This window comes from Aplysia californica, unplaced genomic scaffold (assembly GCF_000002075.1).
Source record: "Aplysia californica isolate F4 #8 unplaced genomic scaffold, AplCal3.0 scaffold00103, whole genome shotgun sequence".
NCBI classification, from domain to species: Eukaryota; Metazoa; Mollusca; class Gastropoda; order Aplysiida; family Aplysiidae; genus Aplysia; species Aplysia californica.
This window is the reverse complement of record NW_004797373.1, coordinates 1,217,062-1,239,379: the sequence shown is the minus strand read 5'-3', so window position 1 is coordinate 1,239,379 and position 22,318 is coordinate 1,217,062. Positions and strand designations below refer to the sequence as shown.

The 22,318-nt window shown below is 41.5% G+C and overlaps 1 protein-coding gene across 1 annotated transcript in view; it reads left to right on the top strand.

The window, feature by feature from the left end:
- The window catches only part of LOC101851489 (GTPase IMAP family member 8), a 22,762-nt gene extending 1,776 nt beyond the window's left edge, over window positions 1-20,986 (top strand). The window contains exons 2-4 of the mRNA XM_035968991.1: window positions 8,493-9,210; window positions 14,098-14,777; window positions 19,751-20,986. Of these exons, the coding sequence (XP_035824884.1) occupies window positions 8,493-9,210; window positions 14,098-14,777; window positions 19,751-20,506 (2,154 nt within the window). The 3' untranslated portion in view covers window positions 20,507-20,986. The remainder of the gene's footprint in view (window positions 1-8,492; window positions 9,211-14,097; window positions 14,778-19,750) is intronic.
- Window positions 20,987-22,318: the final 1,332 nt, after the last annotated feature.

Sequence of the window (22,318 nt, the reverse complement as noted above, 5' to 3'; positions counted from 1 at the left end):
CCGACCCAAACAAACAGTTCCTTTCTAATAATAGTGGCCGAGATTGCCGATTTTAGCAATGCACGACAGAGCACAATTAATTTAGAATTGAAATTGAAGTCCTGACATTGACTTTGGCTCAGGATTTTTTGTTCGAAAACGCACTGAGCAATTCTTTTATGACGAGTTGGAGAGGGTCATGTTTTTCAATTCTCTCATTTTTGATACAGACGCGACGGAAAAATAAGTTTTTGGTTTAGTCTGAGTTATACGGCACTTGCAAGACAAATTTTATAAATAGGTCGTATGTGCCGAAAATTAGAGGAGTTACCCGGGAGTAACGTACAGTGAAAAGAAGGAAAAGTGATAAAGACAATAGATATTTGATAGGAAAGAAGGAACAAACCATACCCAGAGCACCCGACAACCACTCACTGAAAAACCAGAAAACTCCGATGGAGTTGTAGTCCAAGCAACTTTTGCAGAATGTCTGAAAAGTGGTGAAGAGCTTTCTTCATCTTGGAGGAAAGATGCAGCTCTAGAGAAACGAGATCGTGGACGTCAGTTGTAACTATACAAAGTAATATTGATGAGATGCATCTATATCATGCAGAGAGTTGATTTCTACCACCTAGTTCAAAGTGTTCAACGATACAAAGTAGGCCTATGTTTTGTTTGGATACTTTGTTCATGACACTGTTTTATGGCGGTGTTTTAGTGTTGTCGAAGTGCAGTGAGTCTTTTCCTGCAAATTTTAATTTGTTTTCTTTCCAAGTCAAAGTATTCAATTAATGTTTAGTTAGTTGGCGTGTTTTTAATCAGGGAGAGGGTTTGGAACAAAGTAAGCTATGCCACAACAAATACAAATACAAAACTGGTCCCATTTGAGTTTCTTTCTATTCCCATACGTTTATGTTCTCGTAATAGTTTACTTTCGAACAACAGTGTGGAGAAAGATTCGTGGTGCAACTTATCCTCAAATATCTCATTAACGGGTGACTCAATGTCACCGATACTTTGTACAGTAGTTTGTATCAATTTGTCTTAACTTATATATTATATATAAGCATATATGCAAATCTCCCTCGCACGGAAAATGGAAGTTCAGTGTCTTTACAGCATTTCCTGTTTCTCACACACATTTTGCTCAAGTGTGTGGCCTACGCCACAGCTCACCCATGACGCTTTTTAGTAGTAAAACTTTAGCCCACGCATAGATACGATCTCCTGACAAATGACAAATGAAATTGTAAAGAATTTCTGCTCATACTTCATAGCTGGTCTGATGAGAAGTAGCATGATGTCGAGGAGGAATCGTAGTTGTATACTGCAACAGGTAGATGACTCGCTTTTGATGACGTCATTCTTGGCTTTATTTGATACCGGTAGAAATGTGCGATTCGTCAAACAATTTAAACAGATTATCACAAACAACTCTCAATATATACTCAGGGGCAAAAGAAACGCGAATAATTAAAGCACGAATAAAATACATTACACTTAACAGCAACACGGGTTTGTGATGAGCAGATGAAAGTCTAATTCGTCCAATTTACTCAGCCAAGAGAGTGCCAATAGGTGGCTGTGTTACTGTAGTTTTTGCCTTCCTTTGTTATTTCTGTAACTTTGACCTCGGGGCATATTGAGAGTAACGTAGTGACCTCCGTTGGCTGCAATTACAGCTGTGCATATTCGACCCAGAGAATTTATGTGAGTGTTTATTTGTCGACCTGGGATCTGTACCCATACCTGGCCGATAGTCGAAGCCAATTGAAGAGCTATCCGTGGCGGGGGTTGCAGCTGGTTAAGCTGCCTCTGAATAGCGTCCCGAACGTGCTCGAATGGGACTTAAGTCAGGTGAACGAGCCAGGCAAGGCAAAAGATTGATGTCGATCTGCCTCAGGAATTGCTGTATTACGCGGGCATTATGAGTTCTCACGTTGTCTTGCGGGAAAAATAAAATTAGACGCCTCTGGAAAAAGGGCACCACATTGGGCTGAAGAACTTGGTCAATGTAGCGCTGAGCTGTAGTTACACCATTTCCTTGTCCATGACCCACTTTCTGGAAGAACACTGGTCAAGTTTTTTGATTCAGAGCGAAGGCTCCCTAAACCACGACGCCTGAGCCTCCCCTGGAGTCTCTCTCCACGACGTTGCCATCAACGTAGCACGTCAGGTCTACGCGCCACAAACAGATGCACCCATTTGACGGATCAAGACAGAATCCGCGCTTGTCGGTGAATGGTATCCTTCTCCATTGTCTGTACCTCCAGTTCACGTGAGTCTGTGCCTACAGAAGCAGGTCACGACGGTTGCTGACGGCGGGTCCAAGGCCTGCGACTTGGCTGTCTGTACCGGAACACGTGGAGTGCAATCTCTGCCGTACGGTTCAGGTACTCGGGGCCCGTCCCGTTCATCTGATGGTGTTCCTGATGGTCTTGGTGGCTGTCAGAAACGGATCCATCCAGCATTGGTGCACCGTAAGGCGATCCTAAGCTGTAGTTGTCGCCCTTGGTCTTCCAGTTCGGGGGAGATCACTGGTTGCTTTTATGGTGCGAAACCGGTTCAGTAGACTGTGGTTGGTTGATGCATGCACTGTCACTTTTGCCACATATTAAGCAGTCTCGCCAGCCAGTAGTCGTCCAAAAAAATACACCCCTCATAGTTTTCTGATGAAAATCTCAGCATCTTGAAACTGATTTCGTTTCCAACGGAATTCCATATTCCGAGGCCTCAAACAAGTAGGCCAGGCCTAGGTGACCTTATGAACACAGACTCACTACTCGAATGATGTGACAAATGGGTACCCATCAGCTGTGATAGTTGTTTAGTTGTTTGTTGCATAAGTGACCAAGCAACCCTAGGGGCGGTGCCACTGACTGTAGTGTCTTTAGGCCATTCCCAAAGGAGGGACATTTCTCGTTCATGCACAGTAAAATAGTAAATGGGCTGATTCATCCATGTCACGCTCATAACTGTGCCTGGTCTACAACAGGGAACTGCTGCTTTTTCTTTCCTAATCCTTACTTTTGTCGTTTTCCTCTAATTCTTTTGTATATTTGTCACACTCTTGTGACCTGCTATTTCCGGGGTGCCTTGATAGTCGAAGCAGACTTTGTGCTGTTGAAGCCAGAGAGGTGAGCAGAGCAAGTCTGATTCCCTGTAAAGACTTCTCTGTTGACACCAACCCCTTGGCGCTCATATGACCTTATGCAGTTGCGAGCGCCGTAAAACCCTCTACTGAATAAAAAAAATGAATAAGTGACCAATCAGGGCCTTACTCTGTTCGAATGGTGAAATCTAGCCGGTTCAGACCATTATCCAATTAAATCTGTATACAATACTCACTAATGGAAACTTTGGCCAGCGCTTCAGGCTAGGCGCGCACAGGGCAATTTTAGTTGCTATACACCGCGCGCACAGAGCTAACAGGCAACAGTCGGCTATCATCGTTTACTGACTTCCTCATTTGACGCCATGGACTTACTTGGAATTACTTGGATCCAGAGCTAGAATCATAGCAGGCGGCACATGTCCATAGCTGCTCATCTCTCCTTTCCAGCGTCCACCTCAGGGTCTTCCTGCTAATTGTCTCCATGAGGAGCTGGTTTGAGAGACGCCTGACCACTCCTCGGAGCAAGCTTTTTTCCCCTGTTCTTTTATGAAAATGGACTTTCACGACGCAGTTGTTGTCTGTGTTCTTGTGATTGCACTTAGCAAGAGGAAAAGGAAAAAGCGGTTTTGGGTTCACCCTTTTATCAGTCAGAGGTTTTTAAAAGGGCATTTTGACAAGCTGCATGGAGATTCCCAAGTTTTTAAACTATTATCGTATAAGCCCGGGGCAGTTTTAAGGAACTTGTACGTCTCATGAGACCCTCAATTACGTATCGAAACACCAACTAGAGGAGCAGCATTTCTACAGAGGAAAACTGTCAGTAAAATCTTTTTATCAAAGTTGGATCGCTCTACATTTTCTTTTCTTGCGGAAGTGAAACATTGTATTATGTGTACCTCTGTCAATTCTGTTGTGCCGAGTTATAAAAATGTTGGGAGTGGCGCGGCCTTGTCAAGTCCGGAGACAGTTTGGTTGCCTGTGCCCGCTGTGTGTCAGTTGGGTATGCAACACAGGAGATTTCAGCAACAGTTGCGTTGCCGGAATGTTGTGACAAAACACAAACTTTTCAGTCTCCAAAAACCCGAGTTGCCTGTGAGTGCAGTGCTTATCTATTTCAATGTTTACTTTGGAGCGAGAAAACGGCTGCGCAACTGAAGTTGCTCGAAGCATGCACAGAGACCTATTTGACAGAGGTACTCACAAACATGCTGATAACTTTAGAACGACAGTTGTACGCCATTTATAGTAACAGCCATCTTGTTTGACGTCATCGAAGGATTCCCACTTTGTTTTCGTTCAGGGTGGAGACACGACCGCAAAGCACTATTGCAGTATTTTTAAAGTCTCTGCCTTTAGAGCGTGTGGTTAGTGCGCATGTCTCCAAAGCAGAAAGTCCAGGTTCGAGCCTCGGTTCGGCCACGGATTTTTTTCTCGCCCTCTCCTGGGCACCCACCTGTAATGAGTGCCTGACATCGAGCTGGGGAAGTAAAGGACTAATTTTTTTTTTTAATTCTCAAAAAAATATGCAAGATAACTGAAAGAGCATGCGATGTCGTGACTTTGATGGATTTTAAAAACATAATTTTTTTAATTTTTATAAATTAGTCCTTTACTTCCCCAACTCGAAGTCAGGTACCCATTACAGGTGGGTGAGCAGGAGAGGGCGAAAAAAAAACCGTGGCCGAACCAAGGCTCGAACCTGGACTTTCTGCTTGGGAGACAAGAGCACTAACCACTCCTCCACCACGCCACTGTAGGCTACAGGCTTTAAAAATACTGCAATTGCGCTTTGCTGTCGTGTTGCCACCGTGACCGACAACAAAGTGGGAATCTCTTAATGACGTCAAACAAGATGGCTGTTACTATAAATATCGGCCTATGGCGTACATCTGTCGTTCTAAAGTTATCCGCATGTTACACACAATACATTGTTTCACTTCCGCAAAAAAAGAAAAAAGATAGCAATCCAATTTGGATTTGAACAATGTATTTCTATTATTGAAAAGAAGACTGTCCCCTAAAACATGACCTCATATGATAATAGTTGTTTTTTCTTTTTAACTTGGGAGGGTATGCTCTCAAATCTTCATGCAGTTTGACAAAATGCCCATTTGAAAACCTCCTCTGACTCTGGTCAAAGGGTGAACCCAAAGCCGCTTTTTCCTCCTTTTCTTCTTTCTTAGTGCAATCACAAGAGCACAGACAACAACTGCGTCATGGAAGTCCATGACGTCAAAAGTCGGTAACGATGATAGCCTACTACTGTAGCTTAGCTCTGTGCGCGCGCTGTAGAAATAAATAAGATGCCGGAGACAGCAACTAGTGCGCATCTAAACATGCCCGGTGCACGCCTAGTCTTATCTACCATGAAAATTTCGCGTTTCTTTTGCCTCTGAGTATATTACTACAACACTTACGAGTAAAAGAGGTGAAGGACAGTATAACCCACTCTCCTCTTCAGTAGCAATGCGATGGTGCCAGTGCGTTTTGGTTTAAACAATGGTAAAATGTTATCATCCATGGTCGCAAAAACGGAGTAAAAAAATAAGTTTTGTTCCGCATTATCAATTGTACTAAATGTTCTCAAAACATGAGTTCCATCCGCATAATGTCGCGATAAGAAGAAGTGAAACGAACTTGCTTTTTAAAAGTGTTATTGTCCCAGCTCACAGGATGTACGCCTTTTAAAATCTGTAGAAAATATCGACTGGAATTTATTTATTAGTGTTTAGTTAGGGATTTTCTAGAATACAATGCTCAGGTGGTTTAAAAATATTCATCTGTTAAGACAAATTGATACTTGTATATGTCATTATGCAAAGGTTGGAGAGTCTATGTTCTACAGTTGGAGAGATTTTTGACAATAAGTTTCGCCTCGAAGTTTTGACTCCACTATAATATAATAAGGTGTGCTAAGAAGGAGACAGGTGATGCACAATTGGCATGACGTCATTGCAAAGCAGCGTCGCTTTGCACGTTCGAGAGGAAAGCGGTAGAATGCTAAAAGGTTGTGTTTGAAACCGGATGTTGCCAGCAAATTTGCAACGTGATTGGCAAGTTGACACGCATTTGGGTCCTACCTCGCATTTGGGACCTACGAATGATTTCAAGAACTCTCAAAAAAGAAAAAAATGTCTCTGTACAATAGCATACGTTCAAACCTGAGCTCGTCATCCACTGGGATTCTGGAGATCTCGCCATGCCTCATCCTGCCTGTTTTTTAGAGCAATCATTTTTCCCCTCAAAATCAGAACATAGGAAAAGGTTCAGTGTTATCCTAACCATTAGATCTATACATAGCCTATACTTATTTTCTATCGCGTTAACTTCTTTTTTTTCTTCAAATTCTGTATCAAGAGCATTCTGAAGTAAACTGAAATATAGAAACAGTTGTCCTGAACCAGTGAACTGCTTATTTTACCTTATCGGCCTGACTCACTCTGATACAAAAAGAAAATTTGAATGTGTATGACATTTTCATACTTTAGAGTGAAATAATAATGCAGTAACAATTTTGGTCATATTGAAGTCTCAATTTTTTAAGGGGGAGGGCTACACCTGAAGGCTATCTCGCTTATTACTGGACCGAATTTGACAAAATTTCGCACATTTAACTAGCATAGTAAGGAGTTTTGAAATCTGCTATCAAATTTGAGAAAAACAAATTTGTTTCCATGGATACGGTGGCCATATTGGATTTTGTTGACATGTCTTACGTAATGAATATCGCACTCATCACTCATGGAAATTGATTGTTTGTTTTTTGGGTTTTTTTGTATGCATGTTCACAAACATTAGATTTAAAAATTTGTCTGTTGTTTTTTTCCTAAACGAATTAGAAAATTTTTTATGAATTTTTTCCTGAGGTAGCATTCAAGTTTGCAAAATATCCGGGAAAATCCACACTCCAGACACCACCAACAAAAATCCATTATATATATAAAAAAATTCAGCAGACAAATATTTAGTTTTAAATCTTTTCTTCATTCTGTGAAAATTTCATGAAGATTGTATGAAAAATGGTGGAGATATTCAAAAAAGTATAGAGCAAAAAGTCGCGTTTTGAAAAAACGGCCGATAAAGAAAAATAGAATACTGACTTTATGAGGAAACGTCGGTGATAAACATGCCTGGTATGGGAAAAAATACGGTTTTAGGGGTTCGTATGCGATGAAATAGTTGTAGGAGAAGCTGAGGAAGCTAAAAATGCCTACAGCTCAAATTCCATAATTTTGAGCCGAATTTTGACTTTGGGAGTGTAGCCCCCCCCCCCCCCCCAACCTGCTTGATTTACTATGCACACCCGGGGTCTCCACTGTCTGCGGGTCCAGCGTGGCGGTATCAATGACGTCCTGCACGATGATGGTAACTTATCTTAAGAATGGAGGTGTCGGCTGAACCTTTTCCTATATCTTGTCGTATCATTGCAAAGGATCACTTCATCATTATCATCATCATCATCATCATCATCATCATCATCATCATCATCATCATCATCATCATCATCATCATCATCATCATCATCATCATTATCATAAACAGCAGCTGCTACAAAAGTAGCCTCTCTCAACCTGTACTGGAGTATGGGCCTCGACCAAGAGCTCTCCATGTACTTCAATCCCGGGCTTATAGCTCAACTTTCTTTCAGCTGTATCCCATCACTTTGGAGATTTGGAGTTAAATCTCTTGTGTGAATACGGAATTTAATGTCAAAAATAGCGACACTATTTTCATCCCACGCCACAGCGGAAAATAATTGGTTGTCCAAATGAAGACTGCTTTGTTTCGGAGGGACGGATACAGCCGGGGTTGGGGGGGGGGGGGGGGAAGGGAGGGGGGGGGAGTGGTAGTAACGATGGAGTCACATTTTGGTGATTTCGAGACATTTGGGGGGGGGGGGGTTGTTTATATAATATTATAAAATGTTGTCTCTTCTTGTTCTACTTTTATCATGCCCATTTCCCCTCTAAAATGTTACGTTATGTAAAATTATAGTGTCATTGAGCACCCTAATGTAATAGAACGTGTGACTGCCGTTTTCTCTTGCTGTCTATTTATGGATAATGCTCTTGCTGCGGCCCCAGTCTTCACAGTCCACTCCCACACTGTACTGTTTTCGGGGGATAATTTTGCAAATCTCACACCTGCAACCTGGGAAAATTTGAATCCTGGATGTTGCAGTTATCGGGACTTCAGACATCAAACTCATTATCATAATGCAACTCTCAAAAATTTTGCACACTACTATAGGCAGCAAACCAGGGCAACTCCGAGTAAATAAGTACTCTAACTAGATTGGGCAATTCCTGTGGGTCCCCTCAGAATTTATTAGTGTACCCTCTCTATCATCTCGCCAATACAACGCCGTAGCTAGAATATTGACTTCTGGATGTTTCAGATGTCTATTATCACGATGCCCTGGGCCTCAACGATAATGCTTCTCGGGAAAGTTGGCCACGGGAAGACAGCCACAGCTTCAAGTATCATTCAGAGACGCTTCAGTTATAGCATGGACGAAACAACCACAGACGTATTCAAGACTGGCAGCTGTACCTCAGCTGATGGTGTCAGTAAAGTAGACGTCATTGACTCTCCCGGACTTTTCAAGACCTACCCCGTTGATGATGTACAAGACACAACAAGGATGTTTGACCACATTGAAAAGGCTGTGAACATCAACGCTGAGGGCATCAACGCCTTTGTCATAGTTTTTCGCTTCGGTACTCGTTATACTGATGACGAGCAAAAAGTAGTCCGTAATTTAGAGCAGGCTTTTGGACAAAAGTTCTTTGCCAACCATGTCATTGTCATATTCACTAACGGAGGAGACTATCGACTGAAACATGGATCCGCTCCTTTTGAGGATTGGGTGGTCTCCCAAATGGCCGATTTGAGAAAACTGTTTGACATGTGTCAAGGCAGATGTTTGCTGTTTGATAACGTAACCTGCACTGCAGAAACAGATGCTGAACAAAGGGGGAAACTACTCGAAACTGTCTCGAGGATGACGAAGAAATTTACAACGGAAAACTACGAGAAGACAAAGCCTCAGCGCGATAAACATTTGTCGGATCTTGGGGCGTCTTGGAAGGATTTTGTCCCAAGATTTATACGTAGTTCGTCATGGTTTTCAATGCTTTGTCTCGCCATCTGTGTCATGCTCTGTTTGTTGGCATTTGCTATAATTTTCTTTATTTACTATTTCTAGCGTTGTTTGGATTCTGTCTGTCGTCCTGGCTTGTCAAGATGTAAAAGCTTAAGAAATACGAGGTGTCACTGAAATCAAAGAGATGGCGTTTGTATCTGTTTTTCAAAATTCTCGTCACTTAAGCTTACCTTTTAGGCAGTTCGCAATATGATCAATTAAATACTTTCTGTTAATTAGTCTGATTGATAGGCCCGTCTTCCTGTTCATGTGTAGGCACAAATGTTTAATATAATATATTATGCTCCTATATTATATCCAGATCTAATGGAAACTTTAAAGCCATTTTTCTCAAAACTTTGTTTCTTCGCCTTACCTGGCAATATTAACATGATCTCACAAATGCTGAAGCTATCTAAAAAAAATTTTAACAGGTTGTTCAGAAATGATTTTGTACTATAAAATGCACCCGCGCAGGGCACATGCGCGCAGGGCACATGCGCGCAGGGCACACGCACACTCGCACCCGCACACACACACGCATACACACACACACACACACACACACACACACACACACACGCACACACACATACACACACACACACACGCACACACACACACACACACATACACACACACGCACACATGCATACGAACACGCACATACACACACACACACACATACACACACACATAATAATAATATTTGTATATACGTACATATTGAAAGTGGCGAAATTATCAAACCCGACAACTATGGGGTCAAACTTCAGTTCGAGCTAAAGAGACTTCCCTCTTGGAAGCCAAGCTACAGGTGACATGATTCTCCTACTATTATATCACAGACTATGCGCATCTCGTATTTTGATTCATATGTAACTCAAACATGTATCTTGTTATCTTACTTTCTCAGTAGCAGTTATTTAAACCCGTCAAAACATTTTGAATGTTTAGATTTTGTGCGTATCGCTGCAATTTTGGTAAAGGGATTTTTTTTCTGTGTTGAAAAGCGTCAGACTGAAAGGAATGGGTGTTGTGAGGACAGACCACATTTCTTGTGGTATGTACCAGGGCTCATGTAAAGACAAGTTAAAATGTCACCAGTTTTTAGAAGGCTATCGTGTTTCCACACAGGCTCACAGTCGCACAAATTCAATAGAGCGTCCGTCTGTGTCTGTCATTTTCGTCCCACAATTTGAATTTCGACCCACCCGTTCTTTTCTTTTTGTCCCTTATACTTGTTGCCCTTGGCGTCTTGACAGACGATCTTAGGAAAGATACAGAATTGCCTGGGCGGTACCAGAGAGGGAATAGATTGCCCAAATACTACTTGTACTTATAACTTCTCTCATTTCTGTTCTTGACTTCCTTGACATATTCGAAAGCAGGAGAGACGTGGTCAGTACGTTTGGAATCAAAGAAGGTGTTTGGGTGTGTCTGACTATTTTATTCATAGGTTACTGCGATTGCCACTCCGACGACCAATTAGAAGTTGTGCAGGTGACAGGTTGAAGCCTTCCTTGGGTGTTGAGTTGCTAACGAATAATTGTCTTTGCTTTTGCTCCATATTTTCTTCAGTATATGCACACCTCTTTCAGCCATTTCATTGGCACTTTGATAGTGAGGTGATGTCAACTCTTGACCTATCCCATAATCTTTGCAGAAATGTTGAAAGTCTTGTGAAGTGAATTGATTTCCGGAATCTGACTTGATTTTTACTGGAATCCCATGTACACTGAACTGATGTTTGAGTGTCTCTATGACCGTACCATTTCTCAGATTGCTCTGTGTCTCTCTTTGTATGAATCTTGAATAATAGGCCACTGTATTAAGATACTGATGCTACTGAAATTCAATATAATGTCAACTGATGTCTCTGCGAATGGAAATTCTGGCAACAGTGTTGGTTTCAGTGGTTCAGAGGTCTATTTGTTTGGAAACTCAGCACACTTCTCACAGTTTCTGATTGTTTCTTCAATGTCAAAGTTTATTGAGGGCCAGTAGAACACCTCTCTTGCTCTCTGCTTGCACTTTATGATTCTAAGTGATTCATGTGGATAAGTTTGAGCATGTCTTTCTTTAAGCTTTTGGGTACAACTATCTTCAAACCCTTGTTATTGACCACTGTATGGCTAGAAGCATATGTTGAAGTCTCATAGGTGCTGCTGCCAATGGTTTCTTGAAAATTTGCTCTAGTGGTTTGTGATCTGTGTAAACCAGTATCTTCCCTGCCAACATTTCTTTCTCTATCTGACCATATCTCGTCTCTGTTTCTGTCAATAGAGTCAATGCTCTTGATGAGTATGCAACCGGTTTGTTTTCTTGTAAGAGTACAGCTCCAATGTCTAACAGTGCTCTCAGTGGTTCGTCTACTTTGGTGAGATTGGTTATGAATTGTTCCAAATAGTTGACAAAACCAAGAAATCTCCTCAGACTTTCTTTGTTTTCTGGTCTAGGCATTTCCATCACTGCCTCTATTTTCTCAGGGTCTGGTTTTAGTCCTTGTGCACAGATAACGTGCCCACAATACTTGACTGAAGACTTCCTGGCGTCTAGCTTGTAGAGATTCAGTTTGAGAATATATTCTGTAGCCCTTTTCAAGACTTGTTTCAGGATTTTGTCATGCTTTTTCATGTCTCTTCCTGGGACAAGTATGTCGTCAATAACTGCGGAGGCTTCATTTATGCACTATAGCATGTCACCCATAACTCTCTGAAATATCTCTGGACTGCATTTCAGTCCAAATGGTAATCTCAACCACTTGTATCTTCCAAAAGGAATATTGAAATTTGTCAGTTGTGAGGATTGATTGTCCAGTTTTATTTGTGGAAACCCACTTTTGGCATCTAACTTTGGGAAAACTGTAGCTCCACCAATTTCTTTGACGATATCATCCACAGTCCTCATAGGGTGATGTATCCTCTTGATGACTTGTTTTAAATCTCTTGGATCTAGGCAAATTCTGACCTTGTCCTTCTTCACCCGGACAACCATGGAACTGACCCACTCAATAGGTTCATTAACAGTTTCTACTTGTCCCTCTTTTCCACCTCTTTCGAAGTTTCTTTGAGTTTCATGTTCAGAGCTTCACGGATGAATAACTCCTTTAGCATGCTCATCTAGTTTGATATCATAATCACCTGGTAGTACACCTGTAGTTTCTAACAGTTCAGGGAATCTTCCAAAGCTGTCTTGCTTTTCTCTTTCAGTGTATGAACCTTGTTGATAATGCCCAGTGCTTCTGCATCATCTCCTGACGGAATGTTTTCACTCCCTCAACGTTGACTATTTGGAACTGTATATATCGTGTGGTGTGTCTCCTCTTGCCGGTCATCTCTGTGGCTCCCACTGGTTTGATTATGTTGTTTGAAAATGTTTTCGCCACCTTTTTGCTGCTGTACAACCTTTGCTCTTCTTGTAAGTGTTTATAGTGGTCCCACTGGATGATATTGCATTTAGCACCGGTATCAACTCGGAATGGAATTTTCTTCATTCCTATTTGCAGAGTTTCTATCCATCTGTCCTATTTTGTTTGATTTCAGTTCTGTGTTTAGTGACTGTACTTCAAGAAAGTTCTAGTTCTGTGTCACTTTCTTCAATTCTATGAACTGATTTCTGTCTGAACCTACACATAGGCTTCCGACGCCCTTGTTTACCACAGTAGGTGCCTTTTGTAGCTTTGGCACAACAATGACCACATGTGCTACCCTTGCCACATCTTGAACACTGTTTATGACTAGATCTAGATCTAAACTTTGTCTGCATTTACTTTTCAAACTTTGTCTTTACTTGTGCGACAGCACTGCTTTGTTCATCACGCCTCATCTTTATCCGAGTTTGTGAGTGCTCGAATTGTTGCCCAATTTCCGAAGCTTTCTGTAAAGTTAGTTGTTCCCTCTATCTAAAAGTTTCTCCTGAAGTTCTTTTGTCTTTGACTCCATCAATGATGTTGTCCTCCAAAAGATCATCACTGTGCAGGTACTCAAAGTCCATAATTATTATATTCAGATCTTTCATAAAATTCAGGAAGCTTTCTTCCGGTCTTTGCTTCCCATGTTTGAGTCTGTGCGTGGCCACGGTCTGTGCCACATTACAAAATTATGTTGAGTTTGATACCAATTTTTATTTTTTTGGGGGCACAATCTGGACACAAGAAAAATATGTTTAATTTAGACAAGATTTCAACTTTTTTTTCAACGTTAGCCCCAAGAGCACTGGAGTAAAACAATACAGAATAGTAACTACGGCCAAACCGAGAAATGATGTGTGTTTGATAATTACGTCACGGAATTATTGGGCTGTTTATCCTTCTGACGATTTCATCCGAGATAATATAGATTCTACTCTCTAGTGTTATTTGTTTCAAAGTCGTGTACTCTGTACCCCCCCCCCCCCCTTCCCCACACACACACTCATCCCGGCCCCTCGCACACACTCACACAAATTCTTAATTTGGCTAAAAACTTTGCAACAAAGGGCAGTACATTTACACACACACACACACACACACCTCAGACACACACACACACACACACACACACACACACACACACACACACACACACACACACACACACACACACACACACACACAATCTTGTTTTAAATTCACAACAACGTAATGTTAAGTTACAGTAATGATTTCGGAATTTTGCAGTCAACTTTGGGTTGAAAAATAGTTTATCACCGGCACTAATGTTCCTCTCTACTCTCTACTCTCTACTCTATAATTTGTAAATTGTTCAAGTCCAGTTGGTCCCGTCAGGATTTATTTGTGTATTCTTTGTAACAGCCTGTCACTCCAACACCGTAGATAAAGCGTAGGTGAGATGTGTATTGACTTCTGATGTTTCAGATCGGTTTCTCTCCAAAAAGCCCTCAACCATAATGCTTCTCGGGAAAGTTGGCGATGGGAAGACAGCCACAGCTTCGAATATCCTCAACAGAAGCACCAATCCTACGGACTCAGCAAACACTGCTGACGTATTCAAGACTGGCAGCTGTACTTCAGCTGATGGTGTCAGTGAAGTAGACGTCATTGACTCTCCCGGACTTTTCAACACTTGTCCTGCAGATGATGTACAAGACACAATAATGATGTTTGACTTCATTGAAAAGGCTATCAACATCAGCGCTGACGGCATCAATGCCTTTGTTATAGTTTTTCGTTACAGAGCTCCTTTTTGTTTAACTGATAGTGAACAAAAAGTACTCCATTATTTAGAGACTTTTGACCCAGGGTTCTTTGCTAAACATGTCATTGTCGTATTCACTTACGGAGCATACTATCGACTGAAACATGGATCCACTCCTTTTGAGGACTGGGTGGTCTCCCAAATGGCCGATATGAGAAAACTGTTTGACATGTGTCAAGGCAGATATTTTCTGTTTGATAACGTAACCTGCACTGCAGAAACAGCTGCTGAACAAAGGGGGAAACTACTCGAAACTGTCTCGACGATGACCAAGAAATTCACCGCTGCAGACTTAAAAAAGACGACGCTTCTTCGACAATCTCTTTTGTTGTCACTGAATGTTTAAGATGGGAAGAGGGTCGTGGATTTCTACAAATCATCTTCTGTTCATATTGGTGTCGGTCGCCTTTTTGTTTTTCTTGCCGTACTTTTTCTTTATTACTTCTGTTTTTAGTATCGGTGTTCTCAGGCCACTGCTGACGTTTCCCTTCATAATATCTTCTGAAAAAGGCCCGTTCAAGTGTTCAATACAAACATTATGAATGAGCTCTCGTATACAAAACATATTATTCCAGTCTGACTTTATAATGTACTCAGTCACTTTGATTGGAACGAAAAGCGGATTGCTGTTTTTTCTGGAGATGTCAACCAAGCAAAAGAAGAATCACATAATCTGTTGACAGCGAATGTTAGTAAGCAGTATCAATTATACATTGGACATGTAGTAGCATTCCGGAGGTTTGAGTTAGGTAAAAAGAAGCACTGTGTAGGCATGAGAACAGCCATAAGCATTAGTACAGGAGTAAAGCGAAACAGAGGCAGAAAGAACAGAGGGAAAAAAGAAGAACAACCGTCCTTCTTGACAAGATCTTTGATTGCCTGGGAGAGGGGAGGGGGGGGCGGTACTGCAACGGTCATTTGTAGCCTGTAAAAAGTAAGACAGCATAGCAAGAGGGTAATATCAGTAATCAAGAAATAAAACCTAATCCTATCAAAGGCGACTTCCAAACAGCTGTAGAGAGCCAGTAGAAACCGGGGTTCCATTCTTCCTAGTTAATCCTGAATTTTGGCTTTACGAATGTCCCATTGTAATTTTTGATAAGAAATTGGACTTTTATATTATAACGAAAACACATGCGATTTTAAACAGCTTTGTGAAGTACTTTGACTCGCTGGTCCATAGATAGGCAACTTTATCTCAGTCTCATAAGCAATAAATGTTTGTGAAGACCTAATGCACAATAATATTATTATTAATAAGGCTTTTCTTTTGTTTTATGTTGACATGTACTCGTATAATCTTCTATCTTATGCTGATATCTATGTGCAGACAGCTTTTCCCATTTTGAAGAACCCCCATTGTTCCCGACGCAGATGTCAACATGCATAAGGCCAGATGGAATTAACAACCAATAAGCTCTGTTTTGTGGATTCTTCTCCTCCTACTCCATCAGCTGCTAAAGAAAAAAAATTAATTCTTTTCTCATAGTGAGTTCACCATGTTTTTCTACATGTTTTTTGTAAAATAGTACTTATCATGTACGTTACAAATAACCCAATATTATGTAAGTCGACGGTATACAATGGACCCCACTAGTTACAGTCTCGGTAATAACAAGATTTAGGGTGTGGCAGACTTTAAATAGTTCTCCTAACCTGAGCTGTTATGATGTATAATTTTAATACCTTTGTTTTTAGCAGCCATTCGAAATAGGCGTGCTCGGCTATAACAGTGGTCCAACCTTTGGCAAAATCCTAAAACAAACGTACAAAGAAGCAGAAAGAAAATGAATAAAGCAAAACCACCTCTATGGCGTACTGTAACTACTTGACCCACAAGAGGCCTTATCCGATGCTTTGTTTTAGTTTAAGTAGAGGTTTTACGGCGTTCGCAGCTGCATAAGGTCATATGAGCGCCAAGGGGTGGATGTCAACAGAGAAGTCGTTACTGGGAATCAGTCTTACTCTACTCACCTCTCTAGTTTCAACAGCACAAAGTCTGCTTCCACTATCAAGGCACCGCGGAAATAGCGGGTCCCAAGAGTGTGACCAACATAATATGCATTTATATTATAAAAGAAGTAAAGGAAAATGACTATAGTAAGGATTAGGATAGAAAAAGAAGCAGTTCCCTGTTGCAGATCAGCCAGTTATGAGCATGGCATTGATGAATTAGCCCATTTACGATTACAATTCTTCTGTGCAAAAGAACTCGAGATGTTAATGTCCCTCACTTTGGAAATAGCCTAAAGACACTTCAGTGAGTAGCACCGCCTAAGGGGGGGGGGGGCGGGTGTATAAGCCGATGCTGCAGATTGTGTACATACTTTATGAACTGTCATACCATGTATATAGGGAAGGGGTGAGCTTATTGCACTTTGGTGTTAATCTAGATTTCAAATCAGTGACTGGGGGCTCTCGTGGCCTAGAGATTAAGGTGTTGGCCTCTCATTCAAAGGTCCCGGGTTCGAATCCGGGTAGCGACCGAAACATTTTCTTCTCTAAAATTGTCTCCTTTCACCTCCTTTCCTGCTCTCTAGCAATGTTCTGTTGTCTGCTTTCATTTCCACTTTCTGCCCCCACCCCCTCACCTCCTTTGCACCCTCCTCTGGGCTCCTGACTCTTTCTGCAGCCTTTCTACTGTTACTCCTTGGCTCCTCCTTACTGCTGTCTTTCTGCCACACCCCTGATCTTCTGGTAGGGAAAGATCTACACCTAGCCTTCTCGGACAAGGGCGAAAAAATCTCGGAGGGCCCGTGTGCAAGTTGCGCACATTAAAGATCCCTTGGTGGTCTAAACTCGATAAGAGTAGGCTTCGGCCGCCACCCGGGCAAAATTCAAAATGTCCTACTAACTGAAAATATTAGGTGTGTCCCGCGCGCTCATATGACCTTATGCAGTTGCGAGCGCCGTAAAACACTTTACAAAAACAAACAAAATCAGTGACTAGAGTATCTGAACGTGACCTCGGTCTAACACCACATCGTTACATTTCTCGTTGTCTCCCCGCGGGGTGGCGATACTTGTAAGGGGAACATGATTGAAAAGTAAGCTTTTAGTTTTAGTTTAGTTTTAGTAAGAGTTTTACGCACTCGCAACTGCATAAGGTCATATGAGCACCAGCGGATTAGAGGTGTTACAGGAGAGTAACAAACATAAAAAAGAAGAAGGGGAGATAAGGACGATAGATGTTTGATAGGAAAGAAGGAGCAAGCCACACCAGAGCACTCGCCAACCACCCACGAAAAGTAAGCACTGGGCGCTTGATCTACTGCAGAATCATGAGTGTTCCTTTTTCCAACTGCCGTAACTGTTTATTGATTACGAATACATGTAGTTGTAAAGCGCATAGAGCCTGCTGTTCAGCATGCATAATAGTGTGCGTTAAATTAATGTAATTATTTTTTTTCATCAGGCTTCCTGTGCGTCTAAAATGATGTTTAGTGAACTTCAATGAGACTAGAGTACACGTAGTAGAAAAAAAGAAAGATACGGATGAGGAGCAAATAATGCCAACAGAAAAGAAAGGAGAAACAGAAACAACTGATGGAATGGTAGTGGACAATCTGTGCAATACAAACTATTCTATGTGTTAATAATCAGTTACAGCGTATGTAAAAGTTATCCTCGTCTATAACAAAGTTCGGCAATAACAGGGGTATCATGTCTGTCCCGGCGGTTATGTTATGTATCTATAGCCGGGGCCCACTGTATAGATATTGATCCAGATTCATTTTGTAAATCGACACCATCATTTTGCATGTCCGAAAGTGTTCTTACATCTATGATTGTAATCTTTGGCGTCGGTGGCCTAGTGGTCAGGCCACCAGACTCGCAATCGTGAAGTTGTGGGTTCTGGTGGTTCGAGCCGCGGGCCCGACGTTGTGTCCTTGGGAAAGGCACTTTACACGAATTTTTCCTCACTTCACCCAAGTGGGAATGGGTACCGGCCATAAACAGGAAAAAGATCTTGTCGGTATGTTAGTGTTTTAACGCCTATAATAAATGGCCACTCGAACTGTATACTTCCCAGGAAGTTGAGGTTGTTTCAGAATGCCCTGAGGTCTCTTGGGGTAATAGTATAGATTGTGAAGCTCATAGAGCTTGCTTTTCAGCGCTATACAAATGCTGTCTATTATTATTATTATTATTATTATTATTATTATTATTATTATTATTATTATTATTATTAATATCAATCTGTTATTGTTATGAAAACGTTGTGTTTTTACCCCCGATGTCTACACAGTCAGATCATTTTTAGACATAGGAACTTCGACTTAACGGTCAAGGACTAGGCCAGCTGAGTGGAACATCGTGGAATCGAATCCATGTGATTATGTAGTACACGTGCAGTGGAATCCGCTCAAACAGAACACAGTTATTCCTGAAAACGAACCCAAGTGAACCCGATTTGTAAAGAAATTATTTTGTTTTATTTTTCGCTATTTGAAAAATCTCTCGGAAACGAAAACGTTGGCGGTTCCCCAGATTTCGGTTTAAGCGGATTCCAGTGTAGTTCTAATCAGAGCTGAAGCCAGCAAGGTCTGGTTACATTGATACATTTTCCCATAACATTCGTGTTTGGGTTAACGAACACACCACAGTGTCAAGGCATTGAAACACGTCAAATATGAATTCTCGGCCTTGTTCTGTTGATGCATGAAATGGAATTCATTGTGCCTTGTTATATGTAGCATAATACGGTCATTGGTAGTGTCTGAACAGTTATCAGTATAACAACACTCTTTTCAAAACTATTCAGACAGCAGTTTTTCAAACACAGCTTTATGTATTAGACTAAAAGTGCATGATTGGCAGGTGCTCTGGTGTATTTGGCTTCCCTATCAAATATCACTCATCCTTATCTCACCTCCTTTTTATGTTTATTACTCTTTTGCAACACTTCTTATATTCGGCACATATATGACCTTATAGTGTTGCAAGAGCCATCAAACTTTGACTAAAACAAATAAAAACAAAGCAAACCTAGACATCGTTCACACGGTTTCTTAGGCTATTTACTTATTCATCAATTGCAGCGTAAATTATCCGACGGTAGGCAGAATCAGAAAATAGGTCACAGATAGAGCCAGGTCCAAGTGAAGACACTCCCCCCCCCCCCCCCCCGGTAGTGAAAGAGTTAAAAATAAAAAACATATCTCTTCGTTTGTAGGCTATATTTTTCTATTTTACCCATTGTATGGTGTTGAAAGAAACGCATTTTAACATCAGTTCTGACCCGTTGATAAAAGCGACCGAAGAAAAGTATTGTCAAGTTCCTCAAACGCTGGGTTCGCCTTTGGTTAACGACATCAGACGGTCTGGACTTTTCTTCCTCAGCCCCTCCGCACTGCCACTATGAGCAGACAGCTCAACATCTATTTGATGGGCAAGACTGGCAATGGCAAAAGTTCCACTGGAAACAGCATCGTGGGCGATACCCCCTTCTATTGTCCGGATTCAGCAAGCTCAGCAACTCAGGCCGTTGACTCGGACGAAAAGAAGATCAACAACTACACAGTCACTATTGTGGACACACCAGGAATGAGGAACAACACTGACACATCTGGTCGCGTCAACACTTCAGGGGAAGTACGCTTGGCCATGGAATACGTGTACCAAGCACTGTCTCGCTGCCCCGAAGAAGAAATACACTTGTTCCTTCTGGTTCTGCCCTTTGGAGGTAAATATATTGGGGATGAGGTCGGAGTGGTACAGGACTTGACGAAGAAAGGTTATGCTAAATACATGCTGGAACGGACTGCAGTGCTTTTCACCCATGGCCGTGATTTTGAATTAAAATGTGGCTCAGGGCCTGGGGCATTTCAACAGTGGTGTATGCGACAAACGGGAAAGCTGGAGGAGCTCTTCAAAAGCGTAGACTACAGATGCGTGCTGTTTGAAAACCTACAGCCGGATGCAGGTGTACAGGCGTTTCAAAGACAGGTAGTCCTTGATATGGCAAATGATATTCGCTCTCGTAAAGGCCCGTTTACTAAGAGGGGTTTCCTTAACTCACTTTCGTGGTGGGATAAGCTGTCTTTGGGTGAGTGCAGTATACAATGATGAGTGACTAGGCTGCTCTGTGTAACCACAACAGGATCGGATCTGCTGTGCCCTTGTTCAACATTTTTGTGTTAGTGTGAGTTGGAATACTTTGGCCATACGAAAAGTGGGAGGTTGACGAGTGCTCTAGTGTGGTTTGCTCCTACTTTCAAATGAAACACACAATATTACCCTCACCTCTCTTCCATCTTTACTTTGTATGCTACTGTTTTGACTTATCTCTAAGTTTCGACACATTTATGACCTATCTGTGTCGCAGATGCTGTAACACTCTTACTAGAACCCAACCAAAACCATACGAAAATGTCGGCTCGTGTTCTAAGAGCTATTTTCAATGGTTATGTTTACGAAGACGTGGACATGCTGTACACCACAGAGGCGGGCTGACGTAAGCATAATAGAACTACAGTGGAATCCTGTTATAACGAGACGTAGAGGACCAGTGCTGGCCTATCACACGATGCGTTCTGCTTGTCTGCGTTTACCACACCCTCCCCACTCATTCGGTCTGACCTTCATTGTTGGCAAACGTGGGCTCTCCTATTCTTTGTTTCGCTCAAGGAGTTGATGTAAGGTCCTAGGTTTCGCTAGATCACCAACAAGTTTCTCAACGGGCGAGGTTTATATGTATAACTGGCCTGTGCGTGGTGCACAGCAGCAGCAATATTCCGCTATAACCGACTCCTGTGTTTGTCCGATTGCGCTATGGCAGTATTTTATTTACAAAGATAAAGAAGGGGGGAAAACGGGGTTTTAGAATAGTGTCTTTATAACAGACCTCTGGTTGTTTCAGGACTCGTTATAAGTGGACTCCACTGTAGTAATCATAGATAGCGCTTGTATAGCACAGACTGTCTGTTTACGCACCATTCTTCCACTTTTGGATGCATACGTACATTATGTTTATATAACTTTTTACACCTAGACCTAAACGTATTCTGAAGAATAAGATAGTCTTGAACGGACTAGAAAAAAGGGTATCAATTTAACAATGATATAAAAGGACGGTATTATAATTAAATACTGGTACAATTGCTTTTCCCCCCCTTGTTTGCTATTTTTTTAATGCGCAATTTTAATTCGAGTCCTTTATAAGTTAATGTTTGATCTTTCTACTGTTTTTGTTGTTGTCAATTTGATACTCAAGTAAATGCCCTGAGCATCTGGTTTATTGAAAGGTCTTCCTTTGTTTTGTTTTTAAAATCTTTTCATACCTATATTTATGCCCCATGTTTTGTGTACCTCTGGTGACTTGTATCTTTTATCCCAGGCATACATGTACTTTTGGGTGGTGGTGGTGGTGGTGGTGGTGGCTCTGTGTGTGTGTGTTGTGTGTGTGTGTTGTGTGTGTGTGTGTGTGTGTGTGTGTGTGTGTGTGTGTGTGTGTGTGTGTGTGTGTGTGTGTGTGTGTGTGTGTGTGTGTGTGTGTGTGTGTGAGTGTAGAGGTGGGGTTGGGATAGCAGATTCACTCCTTTTCCTTTCTATTTTGAAGAAACTGCTCATGCACAAATTGCGATTCTGTTGTATCATAGTGTGTCCCATCAACATTTGTAATTGCTCAAAAAATTATTCTGACCCTTTCTTCCACCCCCTAAAATATATCTTATGGACTTTTTCTGAAGGCTGGTGAAACTAGTAAGCGACTGATTGGATTAGATTCTATGTCTTCTTAAGAAGATATTGAAAAGTCTAATTTCATTTTTTTATTTGCCATATGCTTATGTTATGTTACTGCTTTGTGTTATTAACATATTGCTTATGTAGTATCCTTCCTTCATCATCGTGTAGCAGTGTTACCGTACTTGATTAGCA